At 66.0% G+C, this 21,937-nt stretch overlaps 1 protein-coding gene across 3 annotated transcripts in view; it reads left to right on the top strand.

The window, feature by feature from the left end:
• Positions 1-21,937, top strand: part of HTT (huntingtin) — a 110,389-nt gene that overhangs the window by 63,094 nt on the left and 25,358 nt on the right. For all 3 annotated transcript variants that reach the window (XM_080681146.1, XM_080681145.1, XM_080681144.1), the window contains 18 exons: positions 765-891; positions 1,968-2,095; positions 3,595-3,705; positions 5,476-5,553; positions 5,894-6,117; positions 7,130-7,208; positions 7,308-7,469; positions 8,492-8,547; positions 10,666-10,814; positions 11,147-11,283; positions 12,661-12,777; positions 14,568-14,690; positions 14,912-15,147; positions 16,022-16,164; positions 17,694-17,901; positions 19,733-19,871; positions 21,063-21,242; positions 21,326-21,502. In XM_080681146.1, coding sequence (XP_080537272.1) covers positions 765-891; positions 1,968-2,095; positions 3,595-3,705; positions 5,476-5,553; positions 5,894-6,117; positions 7,130-7,208; positions 7,308-7,469; positions 8,492-8,547; positions 10,666-10,814; positions 11,147-11,283; positions 12,661-12,777; positions 14,568-14,690; positions 14,912-15,147; positions 16,022-16,164; positions 17,694-17,901; positions 19,733-19,871; positions 21,063-21,242; positions 21,326-21,502 — 2,574 coding nt within the window. The remainder of the gene's footprint in view (positions 1-764; positions 892-1,967; positions 2,096-3,594; positions 3,706-5,475; positions 5,554-5,893; positions 6,118-7,129; positions 7,209-7,307; positions 7,470-8,491; positions 8,548-10,665; positions 10,815-11,146; positions 11,284-12,660; positions 12,778-14,567; positions 14,691-14,911; positions 15,148-16,021; positions 16,165-17,693; positions 17,902-19,732; positions 19,872-21,062; positions 21,243-21,325; positions 21,503-21,937) is intronic.

The following is a 21,937-nucleotide window of genomic DNA, read 5'->3' as shown; positions in this document are numbered from 1 at the left end:
TCCAGTGCCACAGAGCTGCCTGGCCGCCGCGGCAGTTAGTTTCAGAACCAGAAAGGAACGCGGTGCCTGTTGGCCGTCCCCTTCAACCCCCCATGCCCTCTGGCTCCCGGCAGCCCCTGGCCTTCCCACTGCTGTGGGGCGGTGCCTTTAGCGACATTCATGTCAGTGGAGTCACACCGGTGTCTGGCGTGCCTGGCCCCTCCCCTTAGCGTGTTCCCAGGGCAGTCGTCTGTGCTGCTCTCCAGGCCTCCCCGGCCCGCAGCCATCACCTCCGCTTTGCGGGCCCCACGCGGACGTGCTCGGTGAGTTCTCTGAGATCCCGAGTGAGGGCCCAGCTGGGGCCTGGGGTCCAGGTTCTGTCGGCATCCTCACTGCCCCCTGCGGGCCGTCCCCTGCGGGCCGGGAGCCGGGCGCTCCGCAGTCTGAGGGCCACCAGCTCTGTACCCTCAGCTGTGACCTCCACTCAGTCCCCTCCCCTGCGAGCCCGCTTCCTCGCCTGGAAGATGGAGTTTGAAACGTGGCTCCCGGAGAATGCTCCGGGCGCCCTCCGTCCCACCTTCCCAGCACGCCTGTCAGGAAGTGCTGTCCACACCCCCGCGTGGGGTGAGGCTTGGAGGGTGGACCTGGGTCTGCAGCTTCTGAGCTCCATGAGTGGACTTGGAGAGAAGATGAGCTCTGTGGTGGGTGCTTTTCGGTGATGGTGAGCCACAGGCTCAGACCGCGGTTTCTGGGGGGTAACGCCCAGGTCCTGTTCTCTGTTCCAGGCAGCCTTGCCGTCCCTAACCAACGCCCCTTCTCTCAGTCCCATTCGGCGGAAGGGCAAGGAGAAGGAGCCGGGCGAGCAGGCGTCCGTGCCGCTGAGCCCCAAGAAAGGCAGCGACGCCAGCCCAGGTAGGAGGCACTGATGGGGGTGGGGTGGGGGGTGCCACCTGTGTCCTAGACGTGTTCAGGGCCTGTGCGTACACACGTCAGGGTGATGTAACAACTGGTACTTTTCGGAAATAAAGGACACAGCAGTGAGCCAGGGGAAAGGTTTCCCAGGGGTGGCTCCAGATGTTACTGTGACCTCGTGTGTGCAGCCCACGTCGGGCCCTAAGCGTCTCTGCATGTCTCGCTCCCGTGCGGTCACAGCAGCCCTGCGGGGCGGGCGGGATCCTGGGGGTCGGGGAGGGAGGCGGGGTCGTGTCGGGGAGCGGAGGCGATTCCCAGAGGGGCGTTCTGAAGTGGGAAATGGGAATTTACAGTGGGGAGTGCTGGACACAGTCACCTGAGTGAGAGGAACCGGGGGCGTTCACAGCCGCTCGGAGGGCTGCTTCCCCGGCGAGTCTCAGGGTTCAGTGCGACGCAGCCACACGGTCCGTGCTCGAGGGGCACCCGGTAGAGCAGGTGGGGGCCAGTCCGACCCTCCGCTCACCCTGCCGGGAGAGCCTGTGTGTGAGCTCCCGGAGCGGGCGTCTTGGGGGCACCGACCGCAGCCCGTGGCCGGCTGCTGAGGACACTGCGGAGGGTCCCCTCAGTCTGCAGCTCGAGCGGCTTTGGGAGGGAGTGGCATTGAGGTGGTGACGCCGCATCCGTGAGCGGTGGGTCCCTCTGCGGCTGTCGGGGCACGTCCGTCCCCGTGTGAGGGCTGAAGGGCCGGGACCGGACCGGCCATGCGATGGGCACAGGCGGGGTGAGCCGCGCCTCCGACCTGCAGCCATGCCGCCAGCCGGCAGACGAGCCGCAGCGTCGCTGCCCTTCCCGTGTGTCGTCTCCGCCGTGTTCCGGGAGGAGCTCCGGTTCCGCTCCCGTTCAGCAGCCAGTTTCTCGGGGCTGCCAGCGGAAAGCCAGGAGGAGTTCCCTTTGATTCCACGGGCACGCTCCCGCATGCTGCTGCAGCCCCTGCCGTGGCCGTGGCCGTGGCCGTGGCCTTGGCGCGGCTCGCTTTCCCTCCAACGTGTGTGTGCGTGTGTGTGTGTGTGTTGCAGCCTCTCGACAGTCAGACGCCGCAGGGCCCGTTGTGGCCAGTAAGCCCTCGTCGCTGGGGAGCTTCTACCACCTTCCTTCCTACCTCCGGCTGCACGACGTCCTGAAGGCCACGCACGCCAACTACAAGGTACGCGGCCCTGAGCTGCGCCCTGCCCGGCGCCTGGGCCTCGGGCTCGCTCGCTCTCCCCTTGATGGCCTGTGCGGGGTGGTTTCTGAGGTCTGTGGGAAACCCTCTCAGTCTTACTGAGACACAGTTATCTGTAACGTAACGTTTTTAAACATATGTTTTTGTTGATTTTTAAAATTTTTTTTTTTAATTTTTAAATATATTTTATTGATATTTCACAGAGAGGAAGGGAGAGGGATAGAGAGCTAGAAACATCGATGAGAGAGAAGCATCGATCAGCTGCCTCCTGCACACCTCCCACTGGGGATGTGCCCACAACCAAGGTACATGCCCTTGACCGGAATTGAACCCGGGACCTTTCAGTCCACAGGCCGACGCTCTATCCACCGAGCCAAACCGGTTTCGGCTGTTGATTTTTTTTAGAGAGGAAGGGAGAGGGATAGCTGGAAACGTCCATGAGAGAGAAACATCGTTGATCGGCTGCCTCCTGCACGCCCCCTACGGGGGGTCGGGCCCACAACCCAGGCCCGTGGCCTGACGGCATCAAACCCCGACCTCCCGGTTCCTGGGTCGCCGCTCAGTCACCGAGCCCGCGGCCGGGCTCCCCGGGTTCCTGAGGTCTGGGGGCTCGTGGCGTGTGCACACGTGGGACGTGAGGGACAGCTCGTGTTTCCGGGTTGGCTCGGCCTCTGGTAGCTTCCAGGCCTTCGGTCTGCTCGCTCTCGCCCCGGGACCCTGCCCCCTGCCTGCTGGGGCGGGCCGCTTCCCACCGTCTCCCCGGCGGAGCTGCACGGACCCTCGCTCCGGTGCTCGCACACCTGGCCTGGGGATGACACCGCAGGGTGACAGGAGATTGGCCACTGTCGCTCCCACTGCGTGTTCATCCCGTGTGTCCCGACCTGGCTCCTCGCCCACGGGGGCGGTCGGTTCGTCCCGCTGAGCTGCTTTCCGTTCACCGCAGCACGTCTGAGGGCCTGGCCAGCTCCTGTTCTCATGCCCGTTTCTAACCTTTGACCTTGTCCTTGCCCATCATGTCTCGGGGCCTGACCCATCCCTTCGGTCTGTAAATGGGGGCGGCTGCATCGTGTAAGCCGTGGCCACTGGAGCCTGAGGCCGTGCTGCCTGAGACGGCTCTCCCGTGTGCGGATCCAGGTTGGAAGGCGGGGTCCGAGCTGGGTGCCTCCCCAGGGCCGCTGCGCCCGGAACAGGGCGTGCACGTCATGTCTGGGAGGCTGCTTGTCAGAGCCTGGTTATGGCCGATGGTCCCATCGTCCCATTTGGCAGCAGGTTAGGAGGCGTTTCTGTCCGCAGCGTTAGCACAAGCAGGAAGACGCCTCTGAAAGAAAACAGGTTCCCGGCAGATCCTGGAGCGTGACTTCCTTCCACAGGCACTTCCCCAGACAGGACCCCAGCTGGCGTGTGCGGGCTGCTGCGTGTGCGCCGCCCCTGTTGAGACGCCCCGACGTGACGGCGCAGTAATCGTTTCTCCCCTCCCCCAGGTCACCTTGGACCTTCAGAACAGCACGGAGAAGTTTGGGGGCTTTCTGCGCTCGGCCTTGGACGTGCTCGCTCAGATCCTGGAGCTGGCCACGCTGCAGGACATCGGGAAGGTGCGAGCGTCTTTTCTTCTCGCTGAGCCGCAGCTGCCGCAGCGCCGGCTCCTGGGCCGCGTGCCTGGGACGGCTGGTGTGGTCCCGGCACCTGGGGCGGCAGCGGCAGCTGGGGGCTCCCGTGCCCACGGCTTTGCCACGGCGCCTGGCTCTGAGCTGTGCTGGCCCGAGCTGGGGGGTTCCTCGTGACCCCCTTCAGCTGGTCACTGTGCGTCGGCTGTGACCGCTTTAGCCTAGAAACGGAGGGTTTGACTGCTGGCTCAGGCCTTCGTCTTCTTGCTGACCTTGGCCAGTGGAAGGGCACACGGACCTGGGAGGGCGCACGCCGCCCTGTGCACCTCAGCACACAGCCGAGCCGCAGGCGGACTTGGTCCCGAGTCCAGCCCCCCCCCCCCATTCTCTAAGGAAACGTTCAGACACGGAGGGGAGTTCAGAGAGCGTGTGGCGCCCGCCCGCGGCAGACGGCGTGCTGCGGGGTCCACGTCTTATTTTGAACCGGAGTTCCAGGAGCCCGGCCTTTGAACATGCGGCCCCTTTGGTGAAGCACCGGCTCTAACCCGGTTCTCCAAACCTTCTCCTCGGTGTCCATAGCCACCAGCCTTCCCCATCACACATCCACGCTGCTGCTCAGCCACGCCGTGCCTTTGCCCATGGCCGTGCGTGCGGCCCTGGTTTCTGTGGCAGGCACGGCTCTGGTCTGGGGGTGCTCAGTGACCGTCCCCTCAGAGCGAAACTTGCTGGAGGTGGCGGCATCCCACTCCACGAGACCTGCCTGGCGCCCTGTCTGTGAGGGCCCCTCCGCACCCTCTCCTCCTCCCCGTTCCCCCCTCCCCGTTCCCTCCTCCCCGTTCCCTCCGCACCCTCTCCTCCTCCCCATCCCCCCTCCCCGTTCCCTCCTCCCCGTTCCCTCCTCCCCGTTCCCTCCGCACCCTCTCCTCCTCCCTCCTCCCCGTTCCCTCCGCACCCTCTCCTCCTCCCCGTTCCCTCCTCCCCGTTCCCTCCTCCCCGTCCCTCCTCCCCGTTCCCTCCTTCCAGTTCCCTCCCCCCCCCCGTTCCCTCCTCCCCGTTCCCCCCTCCCCGTTCCCTCCTCCCCGTTCCCTCCGCACCCTCTCCTCCTCCCCGTTCCCTCCTCCCCGTTCCCTCCGCACCCTCTCCTCCTCCCCGTTCCCTCCTCCCCGTTCCCTCCGAACCCTCTCCTCCTCCCCGTTCCCTCCTCCCCGTTCCCTCCCCCCCCCGTTCCCTCCTCCCCGTTCCCCCCTCCCCGTTCCCTCCTCCCCGTCCCTCCTCCCCGTTCCCTCCTCCCCGTCCCTCCTCCCCGTTCCCTCCTTCCAGTTCCCTCCCCCCCGTTCCCTCCTCCCTGTTCCCCCCTCCCCGTTCCCTCCTCCCCGTTCCCTCCTCCCCGTTCCCTCCTCCCCGTTCCCTCCGCACCCTCTCCTCCTCCCCGTTCCCTCCTCCCCGTTCCCTCCGCACCCTCTCCTCCTCCCCGTTCCCTCCTCCCCGTTCCCTCCGCACCCTCTCCTCCTCCCCGTTCCCTCCGCACCCTCTCCTCCCCGTTTCCTCCTCCCCGGCCGCAGCTCCTGCAGACGCTGTCACGCCATGGCCTCTGAGTGTTGGTGCCCGCAGCGGGGCCTGGGCGGTGGCGGCTGCCAGGGGGCGTGGGGTCAGTGAGTGGCGGGTGTTGTAGCTGGGAGTCGGCCGTGAGGGCTTGCAGGCTAGGTGCACTGCGGAGCGAGCGGACCAGCCCCTCCTGCAGCGCCCGCTTCCCCGCAGTGCGTGGAGGAGATCCTGGGCTACCTGCGGTCCTGCTTCAGCCGGGAGCCCACGATGGCCACGGTCTGCGTCCAGCAGGTGAGGAGGCCTCTTTTCTCAGCCTCCGTCCAGGCATGACGCGGGGCTGCGGTCACGGGAGGTGGCGCTCTGCGTGGCCTGGGGAGGGAGGGCCTCATGGGCAGGGCCTCTGCTGACCCTCGCACGCAGCCGTGTCCCGGGTGTCAGGGTGCTCAGTCCCATTCACAACTCGAGACCACAGGGTGGGGGTGAAGGTGACGGCAGCACCTCACGGTGTGAAAGGGCTTCTCAGCAGGAACCCCGTGTCTGCACCCCCCGCCCCCGTCGTCTTTGATGGCTTCCTGTGGGCGTGGGGCTCGTGCTGTGTGCAGGGCGTGCTGACGGCCTCCTCTCTCTCCAGCTGCTGAAGACTCTCTTTGGGACAAACCTGGCCTCCCAGTGCGACGGCTTGTCGTCCAACCCCGGCAAGTGCCAGGGCCGAGCCCAGCGCCTCGGCTCATCCAGCCTGAGGCCCGGCCTGTACCACTGCTGCTTCATGGCTCCCTACACCCACTTCACCCAGGCCCTGGCGGACGCCAGCCTGCGCAACGCCGTGCAGGCCGAGCCGGACCTCGCCGCCTCGGGGTAACCCTCCCGCGGCGCTCGGGGCAGGAACGGCCGTGGGGGAGACAGGCGAGGGCAAGCGGGGACTAATGTGTGAGACGGAGGGAGGAGCCGCGTCCCCGAAGGGGCTGCTCCGCTCCGGGGCCTCTGGGAAACGTGCTGCCACGGGGGCGCTGCAGGGCGGCCGCCTGCCTCAGAGCCGGGCCGGGCAGGGCGGGGGGCGCGGCGGGCGGCGCTGCCGAACCTGGCGGCCCGTCCGCGTGTGGAGGCCTTGGTGTTGCCCAGTGCGCCCTGCACGCCCTACGTGAGGGCCGTGCGTCGTGCCACTCGGGGTCGCTTCAGGGGAAGGAGCACCTCGCCCGGGGCACGGCGGTGCGCAGAGGTGTGGGGTCGGGCGCCCCGGTGGCATCTGTGCTTGGACTTGGCGGCGGACGCCTCTTCGCCTACCCGGACGGCCGTGGTTTTGAGGCCTGCAGCCCGGTGGTGAGCTCTCTGGAACGACCCGTCCTGAGCAGGCGTTTGAGTTCCGTGCGCAGGAGCGGGAGGGCGCGTTGCCCTTCGTCGGTCAGTGAGAGACAGCCAGGGTCAGCGCTCAGGGCAGGGCCGCGGGCCGGCCTCCCGTCGGGGACCCGCTTGCTGTATGGCCACGTCTCAGGGCGGGCTCGGTGAACGCTTCGAGAACACGGCTGTAAATAACAAGCAAGTGTGTGCGGGTGTGCCGGTCTTTTCATAGCTGTTTCTCACAAAGAGAAGCGTGTACTTGATGTATTTAAACAAAAATTTCTCCAAGAAAACGAAGTGCTGTCTCCCGACTCCCTGATGCTGTCAATGGCCGTCACCTTCCAGCCCCGCCGCGGGGCTGCGTGTCAGCGCCCTGACACGGCGGGAGCTGGGAGGACTCCCCCTGCCCTCCCACACCTCCCTGCCCCCCGCAGGCGGCCGGACTCACAGCAGCCGAGCTGTCCTCCTTGAAGGAAGAGCCGGCCGCGGGTGTGTGAGTCCCGCCGAGTAGTGAGGGCGTTCTCGTCGGCAGGTGGTTCGACGTGCTGCAGAAGGTGTCCACTCAGCTGAAGACAAACCTCTCGAGCGTCACCAAGACGCGTGCAGACAAGGTACGCGGGGCGGCCGGAGCGCGTGCGGGAGAAGCGGTGGGCGCCGTGCGGCCGGGCCCTTCGGCGGAGGCGCGCTCACGGCGCCCTGCCTCGTCCTAGAACGCCATCCACAGTCACATCCGGCTGTTCGAGCCCCTGGTCATTAAGGCGCTGAAGCAGTACACCACCACCACGTCCGTGCAGCTGCAGAGGCAGGTCCTGGACTTGCTGGCGCAGCTGGTGCAGCTGCGGGTCAACTACTGTCTCCTGGATTCAGACCAGGTTTGTCGCTCGGCCCTTGGGCTCCCGAGCCGGTTCGCGGCCTAGTGAAGTGGCCGCAGAGAGACGCCGCCACCGCCTGCTGCAAGCACGGCGCGCTCCTCCCGCCAGTCTGCGTCTCCCCGCGATCGCTGGGCCTGCCGCGCATTGGCCTCAGCGGCGCCCGCCCTCGCCCCAGGGCCTCCCCATTGTTCTGGGCTGTGGGGGTCACCCTGGACCCCTGGTCACATTTGCCAGAGGCTCTCCCTGTTGGAGGCGGCACGACGCGCTGCTTCCTCCTCCTGAAGCCGCCTCTGTCACGTGAACGCCGAGGGCCGCCTGAGCATTGACAGGCCTGCTTCTCGGCAGCACTGAGCCCTGGGCAGCCTGCGCTTCCTCTGGCCGACGCTTCCCGCCTCGGCCCGCACAGCTCCGTCCCGCCGCCGGCCGTGGAGCGTTGGGTCTTGGCCATGAGCAGCCCGCACATGGGTACTCCTTGCTCTCGCCACTCGGTGCCCTGGCTCCGCAGTTCTCGGTGCCACGCGGGTGTCCTGAAAGGGTGGGACGCGAGCCGCGGACCACGGAGCTCCGTCCGGTTTATTGAGCGCCTGCTGTGTGCGGGGGTCACAGGCCGAGGGACGCAGCGGGCGAGGCAGCTCTGTGTTCGGGTTGGGTGAGCAGGCGGTGCTGGGATGGAGTGGGACCGCCGTTGGCTCTCACGCGGGCCTGACGCACGGCGTCTGCTCCTGGGCCATCCTGCCCCACCCAGCGCCCGCGTGGGGTCCTCGAGCTGGACCAGGAGGCCCTGGTGTGGTGGGCACTGCCCGGTGTCCCCCGAATTCGTTATTGTTCTCCAGAGAGGCCTCTCCTCCGTGTTCAGAAATGTTTACAGGGATCCTGGAAGGGTCCGAAACCCCTGTCGGACGCAGTAAATACGTTTGCGTTCTTGTGCACAACAGGCTTATCCACTGTCGGGAAGCCTGTTAAAAATTACACAGATGGGTGGGGGCGAGGGAGCCGGCAGTGACGTTTCTCTCCTGCTGCAGGTGTTCATCGGGTTTGTGCTGAAGCAGTTTGAGTACATTGAGGTGGGCCAGTTCAGGTAACGCGTTTCCTCATTTCCACTTCTGTTCCTGTTACGTAAATGCATGTGGTTTTAGGTATTAACGTGAACGTACTTTAAAGGACCGCTGGGCATTTAAAAAAATGTTTTCATTGATTTTTTTTAGGGAGAGGAAGGGAGAGGGGGAGAGAGAGAAACATCAGTGATGAGAGAATCATGGATCAGCTGCTTCCTGCACGCCCCACTCTGGGGATCGAGCTCGCCACCCAGGCATGTGCCCTGATCGGGAATTGAACCCGAGACCCTTCGGTCATGGTGGGGGCAACGCTCAACCAATTGAGCCACAGCAGTCAGGGTGGATTGTTAGGCATATTTGCTAGGTATTTTTTTTTAATGGAAATCTGACTAATATGCTGTGCATTTTTCTCTTTAAAATTAATGAGGCCTGGCCGGTGTTACTCCATGGTTGAGCGTCGACCTATGGGCCAGGAGGTCACAGTCCGATTCCCGGTCCCGGTCAGGGTACATGCCCGGGTTGTGGGCTCGATCCCCTTTGGGGGCATGCAGGAGGCAGCCGATCAAGTGATTCTCTCTCATCATTGCTGTTTCTATCGCTCCCTCTCCCTTCCTCTCTGAAGTTGGTGGAAATATATTTAAAAAAATAAAATGAATGGGTATCTGAAGGCTAGTTTAGAAGCTGTTCTGCATCTGTTAATCACAGGTGCTGTCCGTTTTCATTTCACGTTCCAAAGCATCTAACGTGATACTCAGCTGCTAGACGAAGCCTGGCCTGTTGGACACTCGCTCTTACTCTCCTTAAAGAGCAGCTGTTGGGATGTGCTCGGCTTGGGCAGAGCAGTTGCCATGCACTTACGTCCGTTACAGCTTTGCTCGCTACAGGAAGCTTAATGCTTCCTCCTGTGCAGTTATGGGTGTGCAATTATTTTAATCCGCACCCGGGGATGCGTTTTTATTGATTTGAGAGAGAGAAAGACATTGGTTGGTTGCTTCCTGTGCGTACCGCAGCGGGGGATCCAACCAGCAGTCTAGGTGTGAGCCCTGGCTGGACGTGAACCCACAGCCTTTGGGTGCACGGGCTGCTGCTGCCACCAGCGAGCCCCCGCCAGGGCTCCCGTCCATCGGCTTCTGAGCTGCTCGGTGAGAGGGGGGGTCCGTGCCGAGGACGGCGTCTGAGCTGCTTGGTGAGAGGGGGGGTCCGTGCCGAGGACGGGGTCCGTGCCGAGGACGGCGTCTGAGCTGCTTGGTAAGAGGGGGGGTCCGTGCCGAGGACGGCGTCTGAGCTGCTTGGTAAGAGGGGGGGTCCGTGCCGAGGACGGCGTCTGAGCTGCTTGGTGAGAGGGGGGGTCCGTGCCGAGGACGGCGTCTGAGCTGCTTGGTAAGAGGGGGGTCCGTGCCGAGGACGGGGTCTGAGCTGCTTGGTGAGAGGGGGGGTCCGTGCCGAGGACGGCGTCTGAGCTGCTTGGTGAGAGGGGGGGTCCGTGCCGAGGACGGCGTCTGAGCTGCTTGGTGAGAGGGGGGGTCCGTGCCGAGGACGGCGTCTGAGCTGCTTGGTAAGAGGGGGGTCCGTGCCGAGGACGGGGTCTGAGCTGCTTGGTGAGAGGGGGGGTCCGTGCCGAGGACGGCGTCTGAGCTGCTTGGTGAGAGGGGGGGTCCGTGCCGAGGACGGCGTCTGAGCTGCTTGGTAAGAGGGGGGTCCGTGCTGAGGACGGGGTCTGAGCTGCTTGGTGAGAGGGGGGGTCCGTGCCGAGGACGGCGTCTGAGCTGCTTGGTAAGTGGTGGGGTCCGTGCCGAGGACGGTGTCTGAGTGGCCTGGGGTGTAGAGGCCGTTCCCATCCTGGCCATGACGCCGTGACTGTGAGGTGGGTTCCTTTTCCTCTCGGCCAGTTTCTCAGACTGAAGAGCGAGGAGCTGAGGGAACCGAGGGGCCTGCTCTGCTGGGCGCCCGGGGCCGCCGGGTGCCGTCTGCTCTCAGCCGTGCGCGGGCTCGGCACGGACGGGAGGGCGCGTGCCCGGTGACGGAGGGAGCCCGCCTGCCTCCTCACGTGCGAGCGCTCGCTTCCCGTGGAGGGTTCGTTGGCTTCATTGATCGTGTGTCTCGTTCTGAAAGGAAGCGTCTAATGGATGTTTTGTTTCTAGGGACTCAGAGGCGATCATTCCCAACATCTTCTTCTTCCTGGTCCTCCTGTCCTACGAGCGCTATCACTCAAAGCAGATCATCGGCATCCCTAAGATCATTCAGCTCTGCGACGGCATCATGGCGAGCGGCAGGAAGGCCGTGACTCACGGTAACGGGACAGCCCTTCCCTGCGGTTCCCTCCCCCTGGCGTGCCCGTGTCCGCACTGCTCTGCTCTGCTCTGTAGCCTGTGTGTGTGCGCGCATGGGTGCATGTGCACATGTGTGTTCACACGTGTGTGCTTGTGCACGTGGAGGGGGCCCTCTTTACTCTGAGGAGTTAGAATCTCCGTAAGTGAAAGTAGAGGCGCAGTGGAACGCTGTGAGGTGCAGGGAGGGCCTGACATAAGCACTGGTCCTTCGTGACGAACGTGGACAGCCCAGCTTCCGCACGGCTCCTCCCGGACGTGCGCTCCGGCCTCTCAGCAGAGCTCTGTCCCCCAGCCATCCCGGCCCTGCAGCCCATCGTCCACGACCTCTTCGTCTTAAGAGGGACCAATAAGGCGGACGCGGGGAAGGAGCTGGAGACCCAGAAGGAGGTGGTGGTGTCGATGCTCCTGCGACTCATCCAGTACCATCAGGTAGGGGCCTGTGGCGGCCACGTCCTCCTTGTCCCCACAGGGCGCAGGGCGCAGGGGCCGCCGTCTGTTACAGCGGGTGTTGCTCTGGGCAAGCTGGGGCCGGGCTGGGGCCCGGAGGGTCTGTGGGGCTGTCCGAAGCAGCGCCGCCCCTTGGGGAGGCCCGCCTGGCGGACCGCAGTCCGACAAGAAGGTGAGCCCCGAGGCCCTCTTTTCCGAGGAGGACCAGCCACAGCACCGAGTGGCCACGCGAGCGCTCTCTCTGAGCTGTTCCGGCTCTGCCGTCCTTAAGGTGGACGAGACCCTGGGTGGTTGGAGGCGGTGGAAGGGCAGAGAGCTGCTTCCTTGTGGCTCCTCTCGTAGTGTGCCCAGCGGCCTGGCCCTCACTTTGTCCTTCCTTCAGCCGTTTGTCTCAAACCTGTGAAGTCAGGAGCTTTCTCAGGAGCACTTCCTCTCTGCTTTCCGTGGGCTCGAGCTCGGTCACAGTTAAACGTGTGGTGCTTCGTTACGTCCCATACCACCGTCATAGGCACACCTGCCCAGAGCTGTGAGCGCCGCCCGCTCTCGGCCAGCACGCTGGGCGGGGGACCTTGGGGGGGGGGCTGCCCCGCTCTCGGCCAGCACGCTGGGCGGGGGGCCTGGGGGGGGCTGCCCCGTTCTCGGCCAGCACGCTGGGCGGGGGACCTGGGGGGGGCTGCCCCGCTCTCGGCTGGTTTGCGAGTGAGCAGAGGGGGGCTGGCCTTGGGTAGGGGGCCGCTGCAGGTGTCCTCGCGCAGTAGGGGCACAGCCACGGGCCTTTCAGGGAGAGGCAGGTGGGACGGGTGTCTGAGAGGCCTGGGGTGTAGAGGCCGCTTCCCATCCTGTTGGGGCTTTGTAGGCGGTGGGCTCACATGGGTGCCTCTCTTTTCTTCTTTTTTAATATATTTGATTCATTTTTACAGAGAGGAAGGGAGAGGGATAGAGAGCTAGAAACATCGATGAGAGAGAAACATCGATCAGCTGCCTCCTGCACACTCCCTACCGGGAATGTGCCCGCAACCAAGGTACATGCCCTTGACCGGAATCGAACCTGGGACCCTTCAGTCCGCAGGCCGACGCTCTATCCACTGAGCCACACCGGCCAGGGCGGTGCCTCTCTTGTATAGCAGTTGTACTTTAGAGACCCGACGGGCAGACTTCTCCATCTGCTCCTTTCTCGTTTGCTGTAAACAAGCAGGTAAAGGTTTCAGCTTCGCAGGCCGTGTGGCATCTGTTGCGTCTGCAGTTCTGGCTTGCCAGGCCCTCGCTGGGTCAGGCGGCTTGGCCCCGGCGTCCCCCGCTGAGCGGGATGGGACGGGCGAGTGGGGAGGAGTGACAGCCCTCCCGCCCGCCCGCCCGCAGGTGCTGGAGATGTTGATCCTGGTCCTGCAGCAGTGCCACAAGGAGAGCGAGGACAGGTGGAAGCGGCTGTCGCGGCAGGTGGCCGACATCCTCCTCCCGATGCTCGCCAAGCAGCAGGTGGGCCAGCCCCTCCTTCCTTCCCGGGTCCACCTCCCACAGCAGAGTCCCCGCGGGGGGCCGGCCCCTCCTTCCCGCCCAGGTCCACCTCCCACAGCAGTGTCCCCGCGGGGGCCGGCCTCTCCTCCCCGCCCGGGTCCACCTCCCACAGCAGAGTTCACACGGGGACCGGCCCCTCCTTCCCGCCCGGGTCCACCTCCCACAGCAGAGTCCACACGGGGGCCGGCCCCTCCTCACGCCCAGGTCCACCTCCCACAGCAGAGTCCCCGCGGGGCCGGCCCCTCCTCCCCGCCCGGGTCCACCTCCCACAGCAGAGTCCCCGCGGGGCCGGCCCCTCTTTCCCGCCCGGGTCCACCTCCCACAGCAGAGTCCCTGCGGGGCCGGCCCCTCCTCCCCGCCCGGGTCCACCTCCCACAGCAGAGTCCCCGCGGGGGGCCGGCCCCTCTTTCCCGCCCGGGTCCACCTCCCACAGCAGAGTCCCTGCGGGGCCGGCTCCTCCTCCCCGCCCGGGTCCACCTCCCACAGCAGAGTCCCCGCGGGGGGCCGGCCCCTCTTTCCCGCCCGGGTCCACCTCCCACAGCAGAGTCCCCGCGGGGCCGGGACGGAGCTCGCACCCCTCTCAGTGAGCCGCTCCCGCTCTTGTCCCCGCTGTACAGTGTGGGCCCCGGGCCCAGGATGTCGTGTCCCCGTTAACCCCTAGAATGATGACGTCTTTCTCCTCCTCACTGATGAGGGCGTGGGGGGGACGGCCAGTGTGGGACAAGCAAGGGCAGACGGGCCGGGTTCTTACAGCCAGGGAGGGTGGGGAGCGGCCAGTCCATGAGCCCCAGGGCCTCAGGCGGCACTTAGCAGACGGGAGGAGGTGGAGCCCTGCTGTGGGGGGGGGGGGTACCCTAAGAAGGGGTACACGAGGGTGGCTGCTCCAGGAGGAGGAGGGTGGGTGGGGAAGGCTGGCCTGCGTGTGCACCCCAGGCAGGAACGGGGTACTGGCAGTGCGGGACCCCAGAAATGGCCCCGGGGTGCCCCGAGCAGCAGCATACTGCCAGTCCAGGGGCAGGGGCGCGGCCTCTGTCCCCGGCGGTGGGGGAGGCTCCGCGCAGGGCGCGCTCAGACCTGCCCGGGAGAGTCACCTCCCTCCAGAGCTGTCGCTGACCGTGTAGACATGGGCTATGGCGACGGGAGCAGGGAGCAGCCGGGTCCGCGGGCGCCTGAGGCTGGGACTTGGCGCAGGAGGCTTTGCACCCACCGGCACGCCCCGCCTGCTTGGGGAGTTGGCCGTTGTGTCTAAGGGAAAGCAGGGCATTATGGGATTTACCGAACAAGTTAACAAAAAGCCTCCCTATGGGGAACGGTGGAGGAAGCGGAGGAGGGGAAGGCTGCGCAGCCGTCGGCTGACATTGGTTACTCGCTGGCGCTGCGGGGTGGGGTGCAGGCAAAGCTAAGGGGAAGGAGAGGGGGCGTGTGCGTTGGTCCCACCTGGGAAAACGGTGTGCAGGTGCACGGGGCGGCTCCAGGGGGTGACGATGGTGTTGGGGTGCAGTTCCAGCTGATTTGTTTTTGGTCTTTTACGTGTTTGAATCTTTTAAAGAAAACATACGTCGTTTGAATAATAAAACTCCGCAGGGAAGGCGTCGCCTTGTGGGAGAACGCAGCCGAGACGCGGCGTTCGGAAGGCGATCACCGGGTGGGCTGCGGCGCGGGCACTCCTCCCGTGCCGGTGCTGACGCGGGGGCAGGTCGCCGGGCGGGGCCGCCGAGTGTCACGCCGCCTTTGGCTGTTTGCTTGCACAGATGCACATTGACTCTCACGAAGCCCTGGGCGTGTTAAACACGTTGTTTGAGATCCTGGCCCCGTCCTCCCTGCGGCCCGTGGACATGCTGCTGCGGAGCATGTTCGTCACTCCAGACACCATGGTGAGTGCTGCCTCCCGGACCTCGGCCTCCGCGGCCGCTGGGCCGGCGTCTCACACTGTGCCCTGTGGCCGAGACGCAGCTGGCTGGGACCGGCCTTCAGAACCCGCGGGCAGGGGTGCAGGCGGAATGGCAGAAGCAGGCGGCTTGTTCACCGGATCGGCCGGCGGTCAGACCAGCGTGAGTCTCTGTCCTTCCCCTGTGACCGGCTCGTTTCCTCTCAGGCGTCGGTGAGCACCGTGCAGCTCTGGGTCTCGGGAATCCTGGCCATTTTGAGGGTCCTCATCTCCCAGTCGACCGAAGACATCGTCCTCTCTCGCATCCAGGAGCTGGCCTTCTCCCCGCACCTGCTCTCCTGTGCCGTCATTGCCAGGCTGCGGGACGGGGGCAGGGACGCGGCCCCCGCAGGGCACAGCGCGGGCAGACAGGCGAAGGCTTTGCCGGAAGAGACGTTCGCCAGGTAGGCTGCGTAACGACCCGTTAGTCGCTCTCTCTCCGGGAGTCACGTGGGGTTTGGCGATCAGAAATCGGGACTAGCCCTCGTCTCCCTCCGCTGCCCTGCCGGTGGCCTCGGTTCGTGCCTCCCTCCTGGTCAGTCCCATTCGGCCAGGCGACACAGCGACACTCACTGTGGGTGGGGCGGCGCCCTGGGTGCAGGGATCGGGCGGCGCTGCTGCAGAAGGGTCCTCAGAGTCCAGGAGGACCCACTGGGAGTAGTCTGATTCCCCGTCCCTCCAGGCGCTGGCCCGGGGTACGGGGGGTCTGGTCGTGTCTGCCCCCGGTTGTGCAGAGGCTCCTGGGCAGGGTCCCGCCTCGGGCACTGGCACGCTGTGCTGGATGGGGTGTGCCCACTGTGCCACCCTCAGGGCCCCGCCGAGGCAAAGTGGCTCGGGGGACGTGCCGTGGGTGCGATTCTGCCGCGTGTACCTTCCTCCGGGGCCACCATACGTGTCCTTAGCCGCCTCCCTGGCCTTCAGTGGGCGTGCGGGCTCTGCGGAGAGGGGCCCCGAGGCCTGCGTGGCGCCTGCTGCGTGCAGGGTCACATGGAGCAGGCGGTGGGGAGGGAGGAGTCACGATCCTGTGCCGTGTTGTCGGCCTCCTCACAGCCTGGTGCCCGCCATCCTCCTGGCAGTTGCTGGGGCGGCACGTCGCTGCCAGCTCCCAGGGAGGAGGGAGACGTGCATGGCGGCAGGGACTCCGCCCGGGGGCGGGTTACACGGTCACTGCTTCCCTCACACCTGCCCTCCAGACCGTGTCTCCTGTGTCTACACACACGTACGGGAGACGCCGTGCTCCTTCCGCCCCTCCGTCACGTCCCCGTCCCCTTTCCGCAGGTTTCTCCTGCAGCTGGTGGGCGTCCTCTTGGAGGACATTGTCACGAAGCAGCTCCGCGTGGACATGAGCGAGCAGCAGCACACCTTCTACTGCCAGGAGCTGGGCACGCTCCTCATGTGCCTGATCCACATCTTCAAGTCCGGTGGGTGCCCGCCCCGCCGGCGAGTGTCCCCTCCGGCCACGCCCCCGTCTGTAAGAGTGTCCCCTCCGACCACGCCCCCGTCTGCGAGAGTGTCCCCTCCGACCACGCCCCCGTCTGCGAGAGTGTCCCCTCCGACCACGCCCCCGCCTGGGAGAGTGTCCCCTCCGACCACGCCCCCGTCTGTGAGAGTGTCCCCTCCGGCCACGCCCCCGTCTGTGAGAGTGTCCCATCCCGACCACGCCCCCGTCTGTGAGAGTGTCCCCTCCCGACCACGCCCCCGCCGGCGAGTGTCCCCTCCACCACGCCCCCGTCTGCAAGTGTCCCCTCCGACCACACCCCCGTCTGTGAGAGTGTCCCCTCCGGCCACGCCCCCGTCTGTGAGAGTGTCCCCTCCGGCCACGCCCCCGTCTGTGAGAGTGTCCCCTCCGGCCACGCCCCCGTCTGTAAGAGTGTCCCCTCCAACCACGCCCCCGTCTGTGAGAGTGTCCCCTCCGACCACGCCCCCGTCTGTGAGAGTGTCCCATCCCGACCACGCCCCCGTCTGTGAGAGTGTCCCCTCCCGACCACGCCCCCGCCTGCGAGTGTCCCCTCCGACCACACCCCCGTCTGCGAGTGTCCCCTCCGACCACACCCCCGTCTGCGAGTGTCCCCTCCGACCACTCCCCCGCCGGCGAGTGTCCCCTCCGACCACGCCCCCGTCTGCGAGAGTGTCCCCTCTGACCATGCCCCCGTCTGCGAGAGTGTCCCCTCCGACCACGCCCCCGCCTGCGAGAGTGTCCCCTCCGACCACGCCCCCGTCTGCGAGAGTGTCCCCTCTGACCACACCCCCGCCTGCGAGAGTGTCCCCTCCGACCACGCCCCCGTCTGCGAGAGTGTCCCCTCTGACCACACCCCCGTCTGCGAGAGTGTCCCCTCTGACTACGCCCCCGCCTGTGAGAGTGTCCCCTCCGACCACGCCCCTGTCTGCGAGTGTCCCCTCCGACCACGCCGGGCGCAGGCCCATGGGAAGCCAGGTCGGCGGGAGAGGCGAGCTTAGCTGTCCCAGGGAGCGCTAGAATGACGTCATCCCCGGGGGGTGGTTCCAGGCGCGAGGAGGGTGCTGCGGGGAAAGTGGTGGGCGGGGTCCCATGGGACCTGCCCCTAAGGGTTAGCCGCCCAGCCCAGCGTCCTGGTGGCCCCGTAGCCCATGGCCCTCAGCCCTCAGCAGCCCGCAGAGTGCCGAGCGGGGATGGAGCACCGTCCGCCCTCTCTGCCCCCGGCTGTGGCCCCGTGGCCTCTGTCAGGGCCGCCCCTCGGTTCTCAGCAGGGGCCGCCCGCCCTGTGAGTGCCGGGCAGGGGTGGGTGCAGGGGCCGCCCGCCCTGTGAGTGCCGGGCAGGGGTGGGTGCAGGGGCTGCCCGCCCTGTGAGTGCCGTCTGCAGGAAAGAGCCGTGCGCAGTCTTGACGTAAAGCCTCCTGGCTCCGCGGTGCTGGGCCTCAGAGAGGAGCAAAGGTTTTCCTTTAATCGGCATGGCTTTGGGTTTGTTCCTAGGAATGTTCCGGAGAATCACAGCAGCCGCCTCCAGGCTCTTCACGGCCGACGACGCCAACGGCAGCTTCTACGGCCTGGAGAGCTTGAACGCGCAGGTGCGCTCCATGGTCCCCACACACCCGGCCCTCGTGCTGCTCTGGTGCCAGATCCTGCTGCTCGTCAGCCACACGGACTACGGCTGGTGGGCCGAGGTGCAGCAGACCCCCAGGTACGCCTGCCCGCCCGCCGCCCGCCCCGCCGCGCAGCTGCCGAGGCTGGGGCTTGGCCGGTCGCCATGGCCTTTGTGAGGGTTCTGCACATCCATCTTCCTGTCGGACACCATTGTAGAGGAACATGTGGTCTGACTCAGGGCCCTGGGCGCCCGGAGCCCGCGCCGCTGCAGTGGGATGTGTGTCCTGCGGGCCATTCCTGCTGCCCGCCTCCCCTGCTGGGTTCTCCTCAAACTGGCTCCAGAGCACCCCGACCCTCCGCCAGATGGGCTCTGCGGCTGCGGAGGCACTGGAGCGATGGTGTGGGGGCGTCCGGGACGCTTCGGAAGCCCTGTAGTTCTCCTTTAAGAAGGCTTGCTCAGCACCTGGTCGTGGGTGGCCCTGTCTCCACAGGGACTTTTCCGGGGAAGCCTCAATGTCTAGGCGCTCCCTCTCTCAGACATGGGTTTGATTTGTGCTTGCGCGGAAACAAAAGCTTGGCCCCCCGCCCCCCGCGGAGCCCTCAGGGCAGTGTTTCTGGAAGGCTGTGGGCCCACAGCGGGGAGCGCGCGGCAGGAGGAGGCTGCGGGCGGCGGGGCTGGGTGGGAGACGAGCCGTGTGCATCACGGGTGCAGGCGTTGACCATGCTCTGCGCTCCGTGGACACGCACAGGGAGGGAGCAGCTCTGCGATCATGAGCGTTTGCTCCTGTGGCTTCTGGAACCTTCGCAGCCTTCGCTTTCTTTACCTTTTCGAGTTAGTTTTTGCAAACGACCTAACGTAAGGCTGCAGAGCGGTGTCCTCCTCACAGATCACCCTTTAGCGTTAAACACGTCCTCTCTCTGTCGCGTCACCTTGGCACTCTTGTCAGGCGTCAGCTGGGTGCGTGCCTGGCTTCCTTTCCTGACTGCACGTCCGTCCGCCCCGGCAGCACCGCCCCGGCAGCACCCGCCCCGGCAGCACCCGCCCCGGCAGCACCCGCCCCGGGAGGCGGAGGCCTGCTCCTCCCCGGACGCCTTGGCTCTGCTGCTGCCTTTGCGCTCCCCCGTCTGGGCCTCAGAGCCCGGATCTCAGCCGGCCGCACCGCCCGCCGGCTATGGCCTGGGACCGCAGTGACTGTAGGGGGTTTGGGGGGAACTTCCATCTCAGCGACACTGAGTCGTTCGGTCTTCGAACGCGGCCTCCCGTTTGTGTGGGTCTTTAACCTGCCACGGCATCTTGTGCTGTTCAGTAAGTGGGTGTTGCACCATCGCACAGGTTTGTTCTGAGAACTTGGCTTTGTGGTGCGACTCTGGTATTGCCTCTTCCCGTGGCGTGTGGTAGCCCGTAGCCACGCAGGAGGCTGTGTGTTGGCCTCCCACGCGGAGCCCTTGCTAAACTCGCACAGAAGTTCCAGCGGCCTTCCCGTGGCTCCTGAGGGACGTTTCCTGTGACACGCCGTCATCTCTGGTCCCGAGGAGGTTTCTGGTGGGCACAGGCTCTGTGGCACCCTAGGGTTGTAGTGTTGCCTTGGCACTGGGGTGGACGTGGGGACCTGAGGTCTTCTGGCGGGGGCAGCCCCGTGCGGACCGGACCGGGGCCGCAGCCAGCGAGCTGGGGATCCGCGAGCTGCCGGGCGCGCTCGCAGGGTTGGCCTCGCCGTCGGCACCGTCGTTCTCTGCCTGCGAGTCCTCGTCGGTTCCCGTCTGTGCCTCACTGTCGCTCAGGGGCCACCGGGGGCCCCTCTCACCCAGGCACCGCGTGGCGGCTCTCAGTCCTGCTTCAGAACCAGGACCAGGCCTCCCCACCGCAGTGCTGGTCGTGGAGCTCGCTGCCACCGGAAACTTGTCAGGGCATCTGTCGCTCCTTCCAGACGACGCAGTCTGTCCAGCACGAAGTCACTGAGTCCCCAGATGTCTGGAGAGGAGGACTCCGAGCTGGCCTCCCAACTTGGGATGTGCAACAGAGAGATCGTCCGGCGAGGCGCGCTCATCCTCTTCTGTGACTACGTCGTAAGTGTGGGCGCGCGAGGGGGTGGGGCTGGAGAACACGGCCGACGGCGCTCTGCTGCCTGCCTGCCTGCCGCCGGCCGGCCGAAGTCCAGGCTTCACGTGCAGCCCTGCTGACAGCAGGGAGGCGCCAGGCGTGGCCGTCAGTCACGAGCTTTTACGTGGTCTGTGGAGGGTCACTCGGCACCGCCTGCGCGCTCACAGGGCGGCTGCTCCATCCAGTCGGGATCCTGGGCCGTCCTGTCGCGGCGAGGGACTCGGTGGAACAGCGACAATAAGGACAACGGAAGCTGGATGCGGGCTGGGGTGGGGTCCCCGTAACAGTCATTTGTGGGCTGTAGAGCAGGTGCTAGGTGTTCATTGCTGCCTTTGAAATAGGGTTCTGTTCGAACCAATCAAAGCATAATATGCTAATGATATGCTAAGGCCGCTCAACCGCTCGCTATGACATGCACTGACCACCAGGGGGCAGACACAACACAGGAGCTGTCCCCTGGTGTTGGGTGCGCTCCCACAGGGAGCCCCGCTCAGCCACACGCCGGGCTGACGGCTGGCGAGCGCAGTGGCCCGCCGCCGCTGCAGCGCTCAGGATGTCCCACTGCGGCTCCGGCTCCGGCTCCGGCTCCGGCTCCGGCCTCGGCCTATGAAAGGGCACAGGCCGGCCTGCAGGAAACCCTCCTCCCCCCAGTGCACAAAGCCGTTCAGCGGGCCTCCGGTAACGTACAGTGCAGTTGTCGCCGCCTTTGCTAGGGGGCGTGCAGGCTCCGTCTGTAGTTTGGACTCAGGAACTCTATCGAAACTGTGACAGTTACAGCGAGTCCTCTTCCCACTGACCTTACGGAAGGGGCGGGAGCCACTGGGAAGACCCCGGCCGGCCGGCCTGGAGCCTGGGGAGCGGGTGGGTGTGGACGGCGTCCGGCTCGGGCAGGCACTGAGGGCAGCGCTCACCACTCCTGCCGCTGACGCCCCCCGGCCGTGCTCTCCTCCAGCCATGGGCCGGAGTCCGGGGGTCTCACCGGCGTGGTCTCGGCCCAGTGTGTGGGTGGGGGGACAGGCTCTGGAAGGCGAGCCCTCCCTGTCCGTCACGGGTGGGCAGGCACTGGCTGTGCCGGGTGAGGGCCGTGCCGCTGGCCCGCCTGTGGCTCTGGCCCACGCTCCCGGAGACGGGGGTGAGGCTCGGACGTCTCTCCGCAGTGTCAGAACCTGCACGACTCGGAGCACCTGACCTGGCTCGTCGTGAACCACATCCAGGACCTCATCAGCCTGTCGCACGAGCCGCCCGTGCAGGACTTCATCAGCGCCGTGCACCGCAACTCCGCCGCCAGCGGCCTCTTCCTCCAGGCCATCCAGTCCCGCTGCGAGAACCTCTCGGCCGTAAGTCCCGCCGGCGGGGCAGTGCTGGCGCCGTGCTGCCGGCGGGCAACGTTCTCACCGCGCCCTCCCTCCCCCCCCGCCAGCCCACCACGCTGAGGAAAACCCTGCAGTGCCTGGAGGGCATCCACCTGAGCCAGTCGGGGGCCGTGCTGACGCTGTACGTGGACAAGCTGCTGTGCACCCCGTTCCGCGTGCTGGCTCGCATGGTCGACACCCTCGCCTGTCGCCGGGTGGAGATGCTTTTGGCTGCAAATTTACAGGTACTGAGCCACAGGCACCGCTTCCCGGGGAAACCCAGCAGCTGGGCCACACGGTCGGCGGTGTTTTCTCCACAGGCACGTTCTCCACGTGGCCTCACAGAAGCCGTGGGCCGTGTGTGAGTGGTGGTTCTCATGTGTCTGACACGGGTACATGGGTGCGTCTTGTCCCTTCTCCTAGTTTGCCCTTGCTCCGGCAAATGCACCGTGCGTGCCCTCTTGTGAGCATGGGCACTGGCTCAGCGTGTCCTCGGTGTGAGTGAGGGCGCGGGCTCAGCGTGTCCTCTGTGTGAGTGTGAGCGCGGGCTCAGCATGTTCTCCATGTGATTGTGAGTGCGGGCTCAGCGTGTCCTCTGTGTGAGTGAGGGCTCAGCGTGTCCTCGGTGTGAGTGAGGGTGCAGGCTCAGCGTGTCCTCGGTGTGAGTGAGGGCGCGGGCT

The sequence above is a fragment of the Plecotus auritus genome (genome assembly GCF_963455305.1).
Source record: "Plecotus auritus genome assembly, chromosome: 1".
Taxonomy (NCBI): domain Eukaryota; kingdom Metazoa; phylum Chordata; class Mammalia; order Chiroptera; family Vespertilionidae; genus Plecotus; species Plecotus auritus.
The sequence above is the reverse complement of the archived record's forward strand: the minus strand, read 5'-3'. Positions and strand labels throughout refer to the sequence as shown.